Source organism: Rhagoletis zephyria, unplaced genomic scaffold (assembly GCF_001687245.7).
Source record: "Rhagoletis zephyria isolate East Lansing unplaced genomic scaffold, Rhagoletis_zephyria_1.1 Rzeph_scaffold_00493, whole genome shotgun sequence".
Taxonomy (NCBI): domain Eukaryota; kingdom Metazoa; phylum Arthropoda; class Insecta; order Diptera; family Tephritidae; genus Rhagoletis; species Rhagoletis zephyria.
This window is the reverse complement of record NW_016157577.1, coordinates 54062-72210: the sequence shown is the minus strand read 5'-3', so window position 1 is coordinate 72210 and position 18149 is coordinate 54062. Positions and strand designations below refer to the sequence as shown.

Here is an 18149-nt window from a genome sequence, read left to right as displayed (position 1 = left end):
ACCCAAACCCAGCGCACGCGAAGTTTTACGCCTTCTCACTTTAGCTCGCTCCCAAACGGGTGTTTGGTTGCTACCCAGAGGATACGTGGATATAAATATCCGGACGTTGTGAGCTGCGATTTGAACCGTACGCACAAGAATCGCTTCTGGCCACTCCCAGGTGAATGGCAGTCAAAAGTTTTCCACTTCTGCGCACGGAACCATCCTCCAAACCCAAATTACTTACGATAAAAATGATGAAATTTCAAATATTAATATATATGCGCATTTAAAACATAGAAAACTCGAGTTAAGCAATTTTGAGGTTGTTAACAAAATAGCGTATTTAGATGAGCTACTTTTGAGGCTTCAACATCAAGCCGGAAATCATAACATTAAAGAAATTGAATGGCAAAAAAATGATTCATTCTTTGAACAATTTTCTATTACAGACTTAAAGATTAGCGGAAACAAAGTTTTAAAATCTTTACAAATTATACTACCAGACCCTGTGGAAACAATAACCGAAGACGACAAGAAACTTAAACTCATGACAATTTACCATAACGACTCGATATCAGGCGGACATTGCGGAAACAAAAAACTCTATGCAAAATTTCGTACAAAATACTATTGGAAAAATATGACACGCGATATTGCTGAATTCGTAAAAAGCTGTGAGAAATGTTTATTAAATAAAGTAACACCTAAAACTAAAGAAAATTTAGTACTAGCCCCAACGCCTTGCAAACACTTCGATGTTGTAGTTATAGACACAATAGGACCCTTGCCTGAGTCCATTAATGGTAATAGGTTCGCAGTAACCATTATATGCGACTTAAGCAAATATTTAGTAACAATAGCCACACCGGATAAAAGCGCAAAAACAATAGCCTCTGCAATTTTTGAAAGCTTTATTTTAACATACGGCATTATGAACACTATAAAATCCGATTTGGGCACTGAATTTAAAAATGAACTTTTTTCCGAATTAACCAAACTTTTAAAAATCCAGCACAATTTCTCGACAGCACATCACCATGAAACCGTTGGTACAGTTGAACGAAACCACCGTGTCTTTAATGAATATTTACGCGCGTATTTAAATGAAACTTGGTCCGATTGGGACGTTTATTTGAAATACTTCACATTTTTGCATAACGCAACAACAAGTTCTGTATTTGATAACAAACTTTCACCATTTAAATTAGTATTCGGTAGAAAAGCAATTTTACCAACCGAATTACAAAATGTAAAAATTGATCCGATATATAACATCGATCATTATTCGAAAGAAATCAAATACAGATGCAAAAATTACACGCGCTTGCAAAAGAACTCATTAACAAACACAAAATTCGAAACCAAACGGTATATNAACATAAAATTCGAAGCCAAACGGTATATAACAAGACCGCGCGTCCGTTAATAGTTAATTTAAATGATACGGTCTTAGTTCAAAAGGAACCACGCGATAAACATACAAACATATATGAAGGTCCATACGTCATAACAAATATTGACGGAGTCAACGTAACAATTTTCGACAAAATCAGAAAAAAAGAAAAAACAGTACACAAAAATAGAATCCATAAAATAAAATAAAACAAATTTTCTTATATATGTAAATACGTATGTATAATTACACAGGTCTGCAAAAAAATGGGTTCGGAATGTTCTATAAAAGTGTAGTGTCATTTCCGAAGTAATTTTTTGCGTAGAATCCGAAACCGGGGTTTAAATTGCTCTATCACGTCAGGACTTTGAGATATCCTAACCTAAAAGTGCAAAAAACGCTGTTTTTGCACTTTTTTGAGGTTATGTAGCTACGAAGAAAAATAAAGATATTTAAGCAAACTCAACGGCATTTAAAAGAGGAAGACTTATACTTTAAAATACCACGTTTACTTTTTTATGAAGAGCAAAATCTGCGTAGCTACATAACCTCAAAAATGGGCAAAAACAGCGGTTTTTGCACTTTTAGGTTAGGATATCTCAAAATTCTGACGTGATAGAGCAATTTAAACCCCGGATTCGGATTCTACGCAAAAAATTACTTCGAAAATGACCCTACACTTTCCTAGAACAAATCGTTGTTGACCTGTGTTATTTTTAATTTTTTTTTATTACAAAAAAAAATTTACAAAAAAAAATACCAAAAATCTGAAATGTACAAATTATGAAATCTAGCTCTAAAGAAAAAAAACAAACAAAACAAACTTTTATAAGTATTCATAATATATTTTTCCATAAAACTGTATATTAAGAATTTTTCACAAAAATATGAATTAGATTGTTAAACCAAAAAGCATTTTTCATGCATTGTTAAAATCAAATTTTAAAAATCTTTCAACAAATACTATGTATATATATATAGATAAAAGAAACTTGAATTTCCATTTTTTCATATCCAATTAAAAACATATTTATGTATATTAAATAAACTCATAAGTCATAGTTACTTATCAATATCATACTTATCTTTATTTTAAAATACTATACTTTGCCAATTTAACAAATATTAATAAAAATAAGTCACATTAATTAAGTAAATAAAATTGCTTTTATTTAAATATTTACAATAACTTAAATTGCTATGAACGAACAAATATAAGGGGGAGGAATATTCCTCAATCAAATCCAAGTTCGTTCCTTCAAAACAATTTAATTCTAAATATAAATTTTGGGGCAAGAAGAATATGGCAAAATTGATCACCTTGCCAAATTCTTCTTTTCCCAAGGCGGGTGATGTAATGCGATCAAGCATACATGTTGCAACCCTACAAATCACCTTATATGAATTCACCTAAGGTAATAGATTACAAATATAAATTTACGATATTGATGCAACCCTGTTGTATCGGAGAAAGCAGCTAACTTTAAGTTTTTTAGTGAAAATAAAATTTGCGGCTTTATTGCGCGTTACTTCAACGCGACTAGTTGAGTTTCATTTAAACTTATATTTTTGGGCAATTGCTGGCTACCAGCGTTGGCCGGCAACAGAGCCAGCGGAGCACCAGGGTTCCGCGTGAAGTACCAGCGCCAAAAATTGCAGCAGCACTGCCTAATACGGCAGCATCGAAGGAGCGCTAGGGCTCCCAGCAAGAGCGGGCGTTGGCCGGCAACAGAGCCGGAGGAGCAACAGGGGAACCTCGACAGATGTAAGTTAAGGCCACCCTTTTATTATCATCTACTAATGAAGCTAACTTATTGATCTTTTAACTCTCGGAAATGGATATATTGGCATATTTAGTTATCTACTCTTTATTTAAATTTGTTATTAATTTTGTTGTTATTAATTAAGTTGTTTATTAATTTTACCGCAGTTTTTACAAAATTTTCTTGCTAAAAAATCAGCTCAAGTACAAACCACACACCCGGTAGGTGCTCTACAGAAATTCGTATAGAAATATCACAAAGTTAGCAGCTGATTCATTCAAACTAATTTCCGGTATATTACCTTACCAAAGAATTTACAATAGAATCTGTCATACCAGTGCCTAAAGCTATACTACTTAGGCAAATTACGCTCTGCTATCACTAGCAGTACTGAAAACGCTGTAAAGCGGCTGTTAAGCGAAGATCACACGATTTGTACATTTTGGCAGACACAGAGTGGTGTTGTTTAGAAATTTAGGTTCAGCTCAATAAAAGAATTTCCGAACAACACCACTCTGTACCTGCCAAAATGTACAAATCGAGTGACCCCTGCTTAAGATGAAGACAAACATAGGAAACTGTGAAAACGTTTAATATAAGTGCATAGCATACATTTTGGTTTATGTTTGTTCTGTATGTGGAGATTTTTGCAAATTATTTGGAAATTTATATAAGAAAACCATACCTGTTTTCGAACGAAGTAGTATTTATATCTAGTATTGCAAGGAAATATAGCATTCTGTGGAAACATATGTATGTAAGTTAACTACATATGTAGAAATATATCGCCGATGTTTTTGCAAAACCGCCCATCGACCAGTTGCATAACTGCCTAAAAGTATGTTCACATATCAATATTATCTCAATCAAAGGTCGTTTTTTAATCACCCCGTTTACACAGGCAAATCTCAGATTATTAGCTGTCAAATTTGTTGTGCTTGTTATTCTCACATCTCAAGGAAAAGTTGTGTTTCTTTTCTGTGCCACCGTAATCACGTATCTGCTATATTAAGCAATATAAATATATTTTAACCTAACATTTTATTAAAAATACCTTTGCAAACCTCGTTCCTTGCTAGCGTCCATTTTTTTTACTTTTACATTTGGCATTTCTCCTCTTTTTCGCAAAAACAATCGATAAAACTAGGACACCGAAAATTTATCGGTGAAATCTGAGATTATTTTATAATTACAGATTAACAAGGGACGAATTTTATATGGCTAATCTCTAGTTCTAATTACAGATTAGGGTGTTAAGCTCGAAAATGAGGATAGTCTACTTATATGTGAACCTAGTGGCAAAAATTTGATTTGGTAACCTTGAACTCCAGGTAACCAGTATTTTTTCCATAAGAATCGTAAAACCGTTTTTAAAACAACAGATTTGTAAAATAATAGCTAGAGAAAATACCGCCTATCAAGGCAATGCCCTCAAAGAAAAACAGTTTTTTCGCTCTCCTGTAAAATTTTAGTGCCGTAAGATACATAGGCGGTTTTGCAATTGGGCGGTTTCGCAAAAACATCGACGATATGTATATCCGTACATATGAAAATATGTGCGCCCTTAAGATGAATGCATAGTAAATTGAAATTTTGTAACGTTGCTAGAGGACTTTTCAAATTTATGTCTTTAAAACCAAATTATTTAATTAATTTTTTTTTTTACGTCGAACGCTGAAACCGAATCGCAAACGCACTACAGAGAGTTTCACGCTGTTAAACGACAAAAATTTATTAANAAAGAAAAACAGTTTTTTCGCTCTCCTGTAAAATTTTAGTGCCGTAAGATACATAGGCGGTTTTGCAATTGGGCGGTTTCGCAAAAACATCGACGATATGTATATCCGTACATATGAAAATATGTGCGCCCTTAAGATGAATGCATAGTAAATTGAAATTTTGTAACGTTGCTAGAGGACTTTTCAAATTTATGTCTTTAAAACCAAATTATTTAATTAATTTTTTTTTTTACGTCGAACGCTGAAACCGAATCGCAAACGCACTACAGAGAGTTTCACGCTGTTAAACGACAAAAATTTATTAATTCAATATCCGGTTAACACAAACTGGTGGTAAAATGTCGATAATGACGTTTAACTGGGAGGTAGTGATAACTAGACATTGAAAATACGGCCCTACGGCTTATTTTCTCCATCTCTGGTTAACACTAACCTCCATTTAAACATCGTTATCGACGTCACCTACTTGCTGTTATATGCATAGCAGTAGCGCTCTATGAGCAAACAGCTTTTATAAAGATTTTATCTTGTTGCTTTAAATAGAAAAGTTCTTTAAATGTAAATTCTATCTTAAACTGAAGCATTTTCACCTAAGCTAATCCTTTTCACCACTTCGGTTAGGTTATTAAATAAAAACAGTATTCAGAAGAAGCACATCGTACTAACTGAAATTTTTTCGCCTGTGCCGTATGTACACTTTTTTAAATGCATGCATGTGCATTTTGCGTGCCTTTTATCGTATCTCGGTAACTAACTCTTTGTGTGAGGAAACCAAATAATGTAATTCTTAAAAATATAAATTTAAGAGTATGGCCATGCTAAACACAGCTGAAGCTAATTTCCGGTATTTCTCTTACTAGCGCCTGAAACTATACGTATTATTTAACAAATTTATAGCGTTTTGAAAATTTCAAGTCTCTAGCTTGTCGGGAAGTTAGTTTAAAGTCGATTGGAGATTTCCGCGGGATGACCAAGTTAAATAAAAGCTTGTAAAAAATAGATGGGTTGGCTTTCCAATAAGGTCGTTAAAGTGATGGTTTTGATTTTTCGAGAGGGTATGCACATTGCCATTGACAAAAATATTACTTCCGACCACCTAGGCCCCCTATGGTTTCCTAGGGGCCCATTAGAAAAATTGCCAAAAGTTACAATTTTCACTTTCGCTTTTTGGTTTGAAAAAGGCCGAATATTCATTTGCACAGGACATTTTATATATCCTTGATAACAGAAGAGGTGCCTGCCCCTCTTCTCCGGCAACACGGAAAGAAGATTTCTATTTAGTAAGGGTTATAATCCCTAAGCGCGGCCGTAGGCCGCCTATGCCGAAAGGAGTCAAGTGCAAAAATACTGTGGACGCAAGTGAAAATTGTGATTTTTGGCGATTTTTCTAAGGGATACCTAGGGACCAATAGGGCGCCTAGGTGGTCGGGTGTTGCATTTTTGTCAATGGCGATTCATGCCCTCTCCGAAAGGGGGGTTGGAGGTGCCACGCCCACTCCCCGTTCGCTCAGCGCCTTTTCAATGACCGCCCTTATAGGAAAGTTTCCCGACTCAATTCTACAAAAGAATTAGAGACTCTTCCTGAATGTATGGCCATTTTTTTTAATTTAAGCCTTATAATTAATTTAATATTTTTCTGATTTTTATACCCGAGCGCCTTGGACCTACCTGGCTACGACCATGCTTACACCTTTTCACTATCACACTTAACTTTGGTTACTAAGTAGTGTTTGCCACGATATGAATGGCAAAGTACAGGGCGTTAAATAATAACTGTCGCACAGGTTTTTTGAAAAATAAAAGGGTCCTTTATAGATTTTGCGTAAAAAAGTATTTTTTGTTAACTTTGCAAATATTTTACTTTAATTTTATTAATTAGTTTAAAAATTTGTATCCTTATTTGCATTTGGCAGCTTTGGGAGATAAGTACATGCGGGACGCACGTCTTTTTCAGTTGTATTTTTTTAGACTTTGTATAAAAAAAAGAACAAAAAAACTGTATAGGGTTGGTCGAATGAATACCCTCCTAGTTACCAGTTCCGGGTCTTTTCGATTTTTGAGTATGAGGACTTATGTTGGACAAAATACGGAGTATAAAGGACCCAAATGGGGGATATTAGCCTATGCGTAGGCCCTATGGTTACAGAAGATACAGTGACGAGCAAAACTGTAACATGGTGTAACACTTTTTATTTCAGCCACCGCTATCTTTCCAACTTCTAACGACTTTCATACTTTTGTTGTATATTCTTATTGGTACACCCCTACTCCCTCTCTCATAAAGATTTGAAGTCAGTCCAACAACAATAATAAAACCAGCAGGCAAAAAAGTAAAGTAAGGCAAATGTAACAGTTTTGCACTCACTCTCACTTCTGCATTTTACAGTTATCTTTTACTTAGTTGGAAGTCAGATGACTTTTTTCTGTATTGTAATTTATTCAAGAAGTGATTACCAGTAAATAATATGGTTAATCAGGAAACATAAATGTAAATAAGAGATTTACTGTGGAAACGCGGGACCGTAGGAAAAGTGGCAAAAAATTATGGAGCTCCTATATAATATAGCCTAAAATAATATTAAGGACAAAGTAAGTCTGCCAAAAAATATTACGGTCCGATATCTTGTGAACTTAGTAGCTAGTAGCGCTGCAGCCACTATTACAGAAGCGCATAAGGTATTAAAATTGAATGCAAATCAGCATGTGCGAGAGTGGTATCATTTTGCCGGACCGCACGAAAACCGGACCGTTGCCTATTGGGATATGTTAGCCCTTACAGAATGCAATAAAAAACACATTTTTAAGATTTAATTGAAGGTTAGTTGGTCTGACAAGACTAAATTAATCGCTCTCAATCAGATGGCCGGGCATAGTATTGGATCAAAGACCCAAATTAAGCCTAAGCGCATCATGTAAAGCAAACTGTGAATCACAGTGGTCGGTCAATAATAGTTTGGGGTTGTATTTCCAAAATATTGTTGGTCCGTTAGTACGCATTATGCGTAACGAACAGTATCTGTTCATATTTCAACAAAATTTGCAAGATGTAGTCGAAAAATGAGAGTTTCTGCTGAAAAATCACCCAAAACATACTGCATATGTTCGCAAAGACTGGATGCAAAAGCAAAAATTTGCTATTTTGAAATGACCTCCACAATCCGCGGATATGAATCTCGTCGAAAATTTGCGAAATCAACTAAAAGAGCATCTTACTAAGTATGCAAGCCCGTCCAATGGAGTACATGAGCTATGAAAGCAAACCAAGGATATATATGGGAGGCTATACCTCCAGAATTTTTGCAGAGATACAAATAAGGTATGCCAAATTGCATCCAGGAAATAAAAAAGTAAAAGTATATTGAACTTTGTGTTGAAAATTCTTTTTTTTCGTGAAAATTGTCAAAAAGTTATTAAAAATATATTTAAAGTGCAAAACTGTAACATATGCCTTATTTTACATTTTTGTCTGCTGGTTTTATTATTGTTGTTGGATTGGCTTCAAATCCAAATACCAATAAGAATATACAACAAAAGTATGAATGTCGTTAGAACTTGGAAAGATAGCGGTGGCTGAAATAAAAAGTGTTACACCATGTTACAGTTTTGCTCGTCAAAGTAACCGAAAAAGACTTGCCTGCCGCTCGCGCTTTTCTCCCAAACCTGCTGGTAAACCCAAATGAAGGTTAAAATTTAAAAACTAATTAATAAAATTTAAGTAAAATCTGTGCAAAGTTAACAATAAACTACTTTTTTTACTTGCGCTTTTCTCTCAAAGTGTTTACCGCCGTTAAACCCAAATAAAAGGTAAAATTTAAAAACGAGTGAATAAAGTTTAGGTAAAACCTGTGGGTAATTAACAATAAACTGCTTCTCGCAAAATCTATAAAGGTCCCTTTTATTAAAAAAAAAACCTGTGCAACAATTATTATTTTACACCCTGCATATGATAAAATATAAATAGCTGGAAAAAGGAGTACAAAAGAAGTACAAAACTATTAAAGGAGTACATTTCCAGATATTTTTATTTGGGAGTACAAGAGAGTACATTGCAAGAAAAAGGAGTACGTTTACTTCCAAAAGCAGTACGTCTGGCAACCCTAATGTATGTATTACTTAGAAGAAAACTCAATAAAACGAAGGTCTGCATTTCATATCGATGCACACATGTATGTATATATGTGTGTATCTATATGCATGTACTTATATAAGTGCATAGTTATTTACTGAACAGTAGCGCAGAATGAGCAAACATTTCTGAATTCGTCACTTTAGATCAGAGGCGGGCATTTTTTGATTTTCCAAACACATGTAATTGGGCTTCAAAATGCTGCTTGCTGCGTACTATCAACGTCTTCGTGCGTCTTAAGGGCTAACTACAATATGAATAAGCTGCCGTAACTGACTGTCAGAAAATGAACGAAAAGTCTGTCAAATGCATAAGCAACGTAGTGTAGACTTTTAGGTGGCTATATTTTACTTACATGAGTTCAGTGTTGCCACATTTAATTAGATATAACAATAGCCACTATCAAGCAGTTTGGTGTAGATCACACAATTATAGTAACCTAGAAACGCCGAAGAACTATTCGCCTTGCGAAACTTTCAGGGTAACCAGGTGTTTCTGTAAAAGGAAACGCTTACGGCCCACTTCCTAATGTGGAACCAGAACTTCTTTTGACCTGTGTTACATGTAAGACTGAATCGAAAAAGTTACCATGTTAAAAATAAGTTACAAAATTACCAAATATGATAAATAAAGAAAAAAATTACCAATGACGGTAAAAAAATTGCAATGCGGCAACACTGCATGTGTTACATATGTACATACATACGTACGAGGACAAACAACTGATTCCGTACGGAAGGTGCGATCAGTTTCGCTCTTTCCTTAAGCAAATGACGTTTGGTGAAACTTGACGAAACTTGATGTTAAGNACTTGATGTTAAGCACATTATAGTTTCAGAATAGGATTTATGTGTATTCGCACGTTTGCATACGCTTGCTTATTCATATTATAGTTAGCCCTTTAGTGTGCCGATTACGTTTGAATGAATTTGCGTTCGCCTTGTTACGCTCTCGCATCTATTTGCATGTGATGCTTACGCTCTTTAAGCAGGCGCTCACTCTCTGTCCATGCTTGTATATGAGCAAATTTGACATCGATATAACTGTTGCCAACTTTGTGCCTTTCGCAAGAAATTAAGTGCGTTTAGGGAATTAAGAGGCGAAAATTGTTTAGTTTAGCGCTTGTTTTGTTCTTTGGTGCCCTTTTCAAGGCAATTTTATAATAAAAACGTGATTCTATGGTGACATTGTATTTGACTTACACATATGTTAGTGTTTGGCCGAGCGTCTCCTCTGGATAATATGCTCCAAGATAATCCAAACGCAATATTTTCACACAGTCTCTATCACGGAATCCATAGAATATTCTGCTAATTAGCTGGGTGTGCGCATTTGTACAAAAGTAAGCAATTGCATGAAAATAAAGCCTCTAGAAAAACCAAGTTTTGGAAATTGTTTTACGAATAAAAAAACATTTTGCAAATTAAATTTATTAAATTGATTAACTGCGCATAGTTGGAAATATTAACAAGTTTCATTGTGTGATTACTTAAAATATTTGAACATACAGCTTTATATGCAAAAATACCATTAAACACAGCAACACAAAATTGGTGTTTTTTTTTTGGGGAAAATTGCGCTATTTTCAGTATTTTGATGCTTTTTTAAATAAAAGATTTGGCGATCAGGGCTGCCAACTTCGCTCAAACCGTGCCATTTTTGGCACTATTTTACTTGAAATGGCACTGAATTTTTCAATTTTGCACAAAGTGCAAAAATGGCACTTTTGAAAAAAGCCAAATTTAAATACATTTTTGTGAAATCCTTTGCGTGTACTTCTTTTTCTCAACTAAAATTTTATAATTTCTATAGTGTATACAACTGGTTTACCTTACTTTGACATTGGGCTTTTGTTTTAATTTGTCTAATTTTAATGCTAATGGGAAGAACTCAAGAGAATGACACCTTTTTGGCACTTTTAATTTTCTATTTGGCACGTTTTAGCACTTTTTTATCCTCAATATGGCACTTCATAGCTATGCATGTTTGGCAGCCCTGTTGGCAAATTTGATCACTAGCTGACCTTCACCGAGCGCTCTTTGCTGGGTTCGGACTACAAACATGGAAGTAAATATCAAGTATTCGTAGTAGATGTGCATTTCTTATCTTTATAAAAAACAATTCATTTCTCCTCGTATCCTTGTACAAATAAGGAGCTAAAGCGGCCTTATAAGGGTCGATATCTGTAGACTGGAAAATCGACCAGCTAGTGGTTGAGATGTCATTTACACGGGTCGATTTTGGTTGAACGACAAAAATCTACTAGAAAATCGACCCGTGTAAAGGCGCCTTAATCCAGCGAGCAATTATCATTAAAGTTAAAATGCCTTGGTTAAAATTAATAAAAAGTTATTTCATTCTTTCTTTACCGGGACAATTGTTACATGGGTGGGCAACGACGCAATTACAGAACTTTAGACAGAGCAATATTTTTCGATCGGGTTCAAATCGGGCGATTGTGAGGGCCTATTCACGAATTCAAGTGTATTTGCAAAGTTGCTGTAGCTCACCAATGTAACAATCGTGTTGCTAAAAAGGTAAAATATAACTTTTAGTTTGCTATTAAAAACCCCACCTCCTTTCTATTTGAAGAGTAAATTTGTTGATGCAACAAAACGGAGCAGATTTTCAGTTGAGCGAAGTAGAGGACTAGGTTTCAAATTTTTTCGACAAAACGGAACAAATCTACTCCTATCGGAGCGAAGTCCGAACGATGTCTTATTGTGTATATGAGGAAAATGTATGATTTTATTTGGTACACAAAGTCAGTATTACCGCAGCCGTACTGTGATGAACATGATGTCGGTANGAAAATGTATGATTTTATTTGGTACACAAAGTCAGTATTACCGCAGCCGTACTGTGATGAACATGATGTCGGTAAGATATGAATAATTTTTTCGCAACTTTTCATACCCTTCCTCCCGTAAACTGTTTTTCCCTTTCTCCAGCGCGCGCTAGCACTTTCGCTACTGCGCGGGCAAAAAAGTGCCCATGTCTGGTCAAGTGGATGAATTCTGCGAGATTACAGCGAGAGAATGATCGATAAACTTCAGAACGTTCTAGAGTTGCCATGAATGCGAGCGCAGCTATATAAAAGCTCAATTAGTCTAGACGTAACTTAATTTAACTTACCGTAAGAAATCATCAATGATTACTCAACACGTCAACTTAAGTCAAGAGCGGAAATATTTTATTTTTGTATTTTCTTTTTCAGCTGTTTAACAGTTCGCCGCCTAAAATGCCACATCAAGAAAATTCATGCAAACAAAAAATTTTGCGTTCATTTATTTTTAAGAAATACAAAAACGAGAGTCTGGCAAGCCGGACTCTCTCACCACTCTCAATATCCGTAAGGCCGTAACTTAAGAACCTATNATTTTCTTTTTCAGCTGTTTAACAGTTCGCCGCCTAAAATGCCACATCAAGAAAATTCATGCAAACAAAAAATTTTGCGTTCATTTATTTTTAAGAAATACAAAAACGAGAGTCTGGCAAGCCGGACTCTCTCACCACTCTCAATATCCGTAAGGCCGTAACTTAAGAACCTATAATCTACAGGTTCTTAAGTTTCTTACGGTAAGTTAAGTTTTAACTAACCGCCAACACAGTTTCTCATATAACAGGTTGGCCAAAATGTTAAGTTAAGTTACGGAAATTAAGTATAGACTAACTGAGCTTTGAGACCGCTACCACAGTACAATGCAAGAATTTTCTAAAAAATCGATTGTTCAATACAAAGTCTGAAGCCGTCTTGAAACGTAAATATATGTTTTTACATAACTATCTACTAAAAATATCGCTAGCTTAGAGTGCAAAGTTGCTAAGTCCATTTTTTTTTAAGTTAGCAAATTTTCATTGTAAGCTAGCGATATGTAAAAATAAAATCAGAAAATTTGTTGGTGAATTCTGGTCGCTTAAAATCGATCTTCGTGATTTTGTCAAAGAGGAAGTGCAGAAGTGTTGGCCATAGAAGTGAAGTGAAAAACTTCGATAGTAGTGAAAACGGCAACACTTGTGTTGACCTCCACATTTCCATGTATTTATTTTGTATGCAATACTTTTTTGAAAAATAAACAAGGAAATTAATTAAGCGGGGGCAATTAAGCAGGGACTACATCATTTAATGCTCCAAGTATAAGGACTTCCCTCATTTTTAACTTCATTGAGTTAATTTAAGCAGGAGATTTTTTAAATATTCTATTTTAATTAGTATTGTAAACAGTAAATACCAGAGGCCGTATCGGTTATGTATTTTATAATAAAAGTCAAAAAATTTAAGTTATTTTTTACTGTTATCATTTTGAGCAAATAATACCGATTATTTCTGCTTTTTATTTTTTTTAAGGCAAAAATAAAAGTTAAAATTTGCCTTTTATTGTTTTGAGCAGAAAATAATCGGTAATTGTTGACTTTTATTTTTTCAGGCAAAAATAAAAGTCAAATTTAGAAATTAAGTATTCCAGAGCTGTGCATATTCGAATGTGATAGTTTTGAAGCTCCTACATGGATTGTAATAACCCCTATACCCAAATACCAGGGTTAGTTCAAATCTATACGCATATGTACACATACAATACATGAAGGGAGTCCTTTTAACGGCATCAGATCTGCACCGATTGTTAGATTTTCAAAACTGAGGTGCCAAATTAAAGGGCTTAGCCTCTAGATGTATGTACCACAAGGTATGATTTTTTGAATAAGGCTGCCACATTTTTTTAAATTATAAAATCTGCACCGTTCGTTGTATTAAAGCAGAAGAGGTGCCAAATGAAAGGGCTAGGCCTGTAGATGTGCAAGAAGGTCTCAGTTTTTTGAATGTGGCTGGCACCTGCTTCTAAAATGGAAGACTTACACCGTTCGTTGTATTTAAACACAATAGATGACAAATAGGGCTGCCACCTGCTTCTAAAATCATACGACTTACACCGTTTGCGTAATTTTAAAAAAGGTGCCATGTAAACGGGCTTTATCTAAAGATCTGCAAGAAAGAACGTCAGATTTACACCATTCTGTCGCGTTTCCAAAAGAGATGTCAGATGAAAAATATTGACTTACAGACATGTTTTAGTTTTTTTAACGGGTTGTCGCCTAATTAAAAATGCATTGTTTAAATATGACAGTCAGTAAAATGTCACAATATGGGCATCAAGCGATNAAGGTGCCATGTAAACGGGCTTTATCTAAAGATCTGCAAGAAAGAACGTCAGATTTACACCATTCTGTCGCGTTTCCAAAAGAGATGTCAGATGAAAAATATTGACTTACAGACATGTTTTAGTTTTTTTAACGGGTTGTCGCCTAATTAAAAATGCATTGTTTAAATATGACAGTCAGTAAAATGTCACAATATGGGCATCAAGCGATAGGGGTTTGAGACTAAATTAATATGTTGGTGTTTTTAATAGAGTTACCACTTATTCAACAAATTTATAACTATAAATGGTAAGTAATGTATTAAGGACATTCGATATTGCTATCAAACAAAAGCTGGTTAAGAGGGCTCTGTGTAAGTGTATGCGAATTGTCGATGGTTGTCATATAGTTTCTAATTTATTGATTGAAATATTCTAGTTAATTAAAATGTTACAAACACGGCAACACTTTTCAAAAAAATATAACGTTCTTTCTTGCAGATCTTTAGATAAAGCCCGTTTACATGGCACCTTTTTTTAAATTACGCGAATGGTGTAAGTCTATTAATTTTAGAAGCAGGTGGCAACCCTATTCAAAAAACTGAAACCTTCCTGCGCATCCACAGGCCTAGCCCTTTCATTTGGCGCCTCTTCTGTTTTAATACAACGAACGGTGCAGATTTTATAATATAAAAAAATGTGGCAACCCTATTCAAAAAAGTCATGCCTTGTGGTACATACATCTAGAGGCTAAGCCCTTTAATTTGGCACCTCAGGTTTGAAAATCTAACAATCGGTGCAGATCTGATACCGTTAACAAAAACTCCCTTCATTTGAACTAACCCTGGTATTTGGGTATAGGGGTTATTAAAATCCATGTAGGAGCTTCAAAACTATCACATTCGAATATGCACAGCTCTGGAATACTTAATTTTTAGCTTTGACTTTTATTTTTCAGGCAAAATAAAAGCCTGAAAAAATAAAAGTCAACGGATTACCGTTTATTTTCTGCTCAAAAAAATAAAAGTCAGATTTTAACTTTTATTTTTGCCTTAAAAAAATAAAAAGCAGAAATAATCGGTATTATTTGCTCAAAATGATAAAAGTCATATTTTTCAAAGTCATGGAGGAATCAAAATCTACAATGAGAGACGAGTCTAATGGTACCTTTGAAAAGGCTATAGCATAATTTTTTCACTATGCCTTTCTGATATCAAAAATTTTAAAATAACTTTTATTTTCAGTCTCTGGTAAATACCTTTTTTATTTTCAGCGGATCGCATTATCACGGGCAATGGCAAAATGGTCGTCGTCATGGGTTAGGTGTGGAACAAATTGGCCGCCAAATATATCGTGGGGAATGGTCTAAAGATGGCCACAAAGGAAGATACGGAATACGTGAGAGCACGGTTTCTACTGCCAGGTACGAAGGAACTTGGAATATGGGCTACCAGGATGGCTACGGTTGTGAAACGTATGCCGATGGAGGTAAAGATTCATAACGGTTTTATCACAGCCACCAGTTTTTTTTTTAATTAAAAGAAATAGGTACATCACTAGCTTATAGTGAAAAGTTGCTGATCCACCTTTTACGAAAACTTATATTTTGCATCGTTTACAAAAAGACCGAAATACTTATTTTATTTCCGCCCATTTCCAGGCAGTAAAATGAAAATTTGCTGACTCTAGAAAAAGGAGCAGAAATTTCGATATATTCAAAGAACACATAAAATCTTCATAATCTTCAAACTATACCAATTTATATGGAGTTATGGAAAAATGTGGTTATCAGAGTTTTGCAAATTAGTCAAAGTAAAAGAAGTTTTAGAATTTTTCTTTCTTTTCGATACCCACATATTGACAAGTTTCAACTATTTACACTTTTATACTTCTTTTGTAGGGATGTGCCGGGTATCCGGTAGATATCCGGAATCCGGCTTATCCGGCCGTTTTTATATTATCCGAATATCCGGCCGAATACTGGGTAAAATCCGGCCGGATTTCCGGATTTCGATTAACCCTTAATTAGACGCATAAAAAAATGACACAATTAGTCGCGTGTGGTCCCCAATAAAAGTGTTGAAAAAAGAGTTTTCAAAATAAAAAACGAAGTGTGTATTATCAAAAATATTAAAGTACTCTGCAATCGTTAACTTAAAAAAGCAAAAACATAATTTCGACTTCAAACTTAAAAAACAAAAAAGTTAAAAACCTACCTCCGCCAAAAAATGTTACGTTAGTGGTCACATGGGGTCAGCACGCACTGTTCTAGCCGTGACTAAATAAATAAAACGAAATGTGTATTGTCATAAATATTAAAGCTATTTATTAGAGTTAACGTTAAGAAAGAAAAGCATAACTCTGACTTCAAACTTAGATACAAAAAAACTTACCTCCGCCAAAAAAGTTTACGTAATTGGTCGCTGGGGTAAGACTTAAACGAGGAGCGACACATGCCCTGTAGTCAAATGTACTAGTTGCAAACTACCTCACAACTATTATGAACCGCATGCCCAACTAGTCAGCCAACTATCTTTTTTCCATGCAATCAACTGGTATTTTTAACATGGGGATGTCCTACGAGATGGCAATTGTCAGATTTCGATCAGAAATATACCATACTATCATACTAGTTCAAAATAGAGTGAAAAATACTAGTCCAGTTATGGACCAAAACCACTACTTTCGGTGTCAAAAAAATACAACGAATTCAAGAATATACAATAAAAAACTTTTGATTAAGTACATTTTAATACATTACACATTTTTATTTAGCAGCCTTAGATTTGCCAATAATTAGTGTTAAATTTTTTTAGTATAAATAAGAAGGAAAAATAAATACATAAATATTTCAAACTTTCGAACAAAAATTTAAATACATTTTCCATTAAATGATATTAAAAGTAAAAACTTTCAGGCACAATAAATACTATATTTTTATCTTTTTTAATAATATTGAATATGGTAAAGAAAACATTTTATATAACTTATTTTGACAGGGCCAAATTCCTTACAATTTTGTGTGCTGGGTATAAGCTACTTCGGCCGTTGGAATTAAAGCGAAAATAAAATTTTCCTTTTTTACTCCTACGCGTTTCAACGACTTTCGCGCCTTCCTCAGGGAGTCTGCTTTATTTGAACGATAAACAATAAACAATAAACATGGTTAACAATTATCATAACATACACATCAGAATTTGAAACTCACACTTTACAATTATTCACATTAAACAACAATAATTACATGGTTTTAGCGCAGCGAGTTTACATTACTTTCTTTTTGTTTTGTTTATATCTAGATTTTAATATAGCTGTGTAGGCGTTGTTTGTGTTGTCCACATCTTCTTTGAAATTCATCACATTGTCAAGTTTCTGTTGTATTCGTAGGCTTTNCTGTAGTCAAATGTACTAGTTGCAAACTACCTCACAACTATTATGAACCGCATGCCCAACTAGTCAGCCAACTATCTTTTTTCCATGCAATCAACTGGTATTTTTAACATGGGGATGTCCTACGAGATGGCAATTGTCAGATTTCGATCAGAAATATACCATACTATCATACTAGTTCAAAATAGAGTGAAAAATACTAGTCCAGTTATGGACCAAAACCACTACTTTCGGTGTCAAAAAAATACAACGAATTCAAGAATATACAATAAAAAACTTTTGATTAAGTACATTTTAATACATTACACATTTTTATTTAGCAGCCTTAGATTTGCCAATAATTAGTGTTAAATTTTTTTAGTATAAATAAGAAGGAAAAATAAATACATAAATATTTCAAACTTTCGAACAAAAATTTAAATACATTTTCCATTAAATGATATTAAAAGTAAAAACTTTCAGGCACAATAAATACTATATTTTTATCTTTTTTAATAATATTGAATATGGTAAAGAAAACATTTTATATAACTTATTTTGACAGGGCCAAATTCCTTACAATTTTGTGTGCTGGGTATAAGCTACTTCGGCCGTTGGAATTAAAGCGAAAATAAAATTTTC

General features: G+C 34.3%; 1 protein-coding gene across 1 annotated transcript in view; it reads left to right on the top strand.

Annotated features, from left to right (window-relative positions):
• The window catches only part of LOC108359949 (junctophilin-3-like), a 40940-nt gene that overhangs the window by 1869 nt on the left and 20922 nt on the right, over positions 1–18149 (top strand). The window contains exons 2-3 of the mRNA XM_017612038.1: positions 432–792; positions 15412–15626. Of these exons, the coding sequence (XP_017467527.1) occupies positions 432–792; positions 15412–15626 (576 nt within the window). The remainder of the gene's footprint in view (positions 1–431; positions 793–15411; positions 15627–18149) is intronic.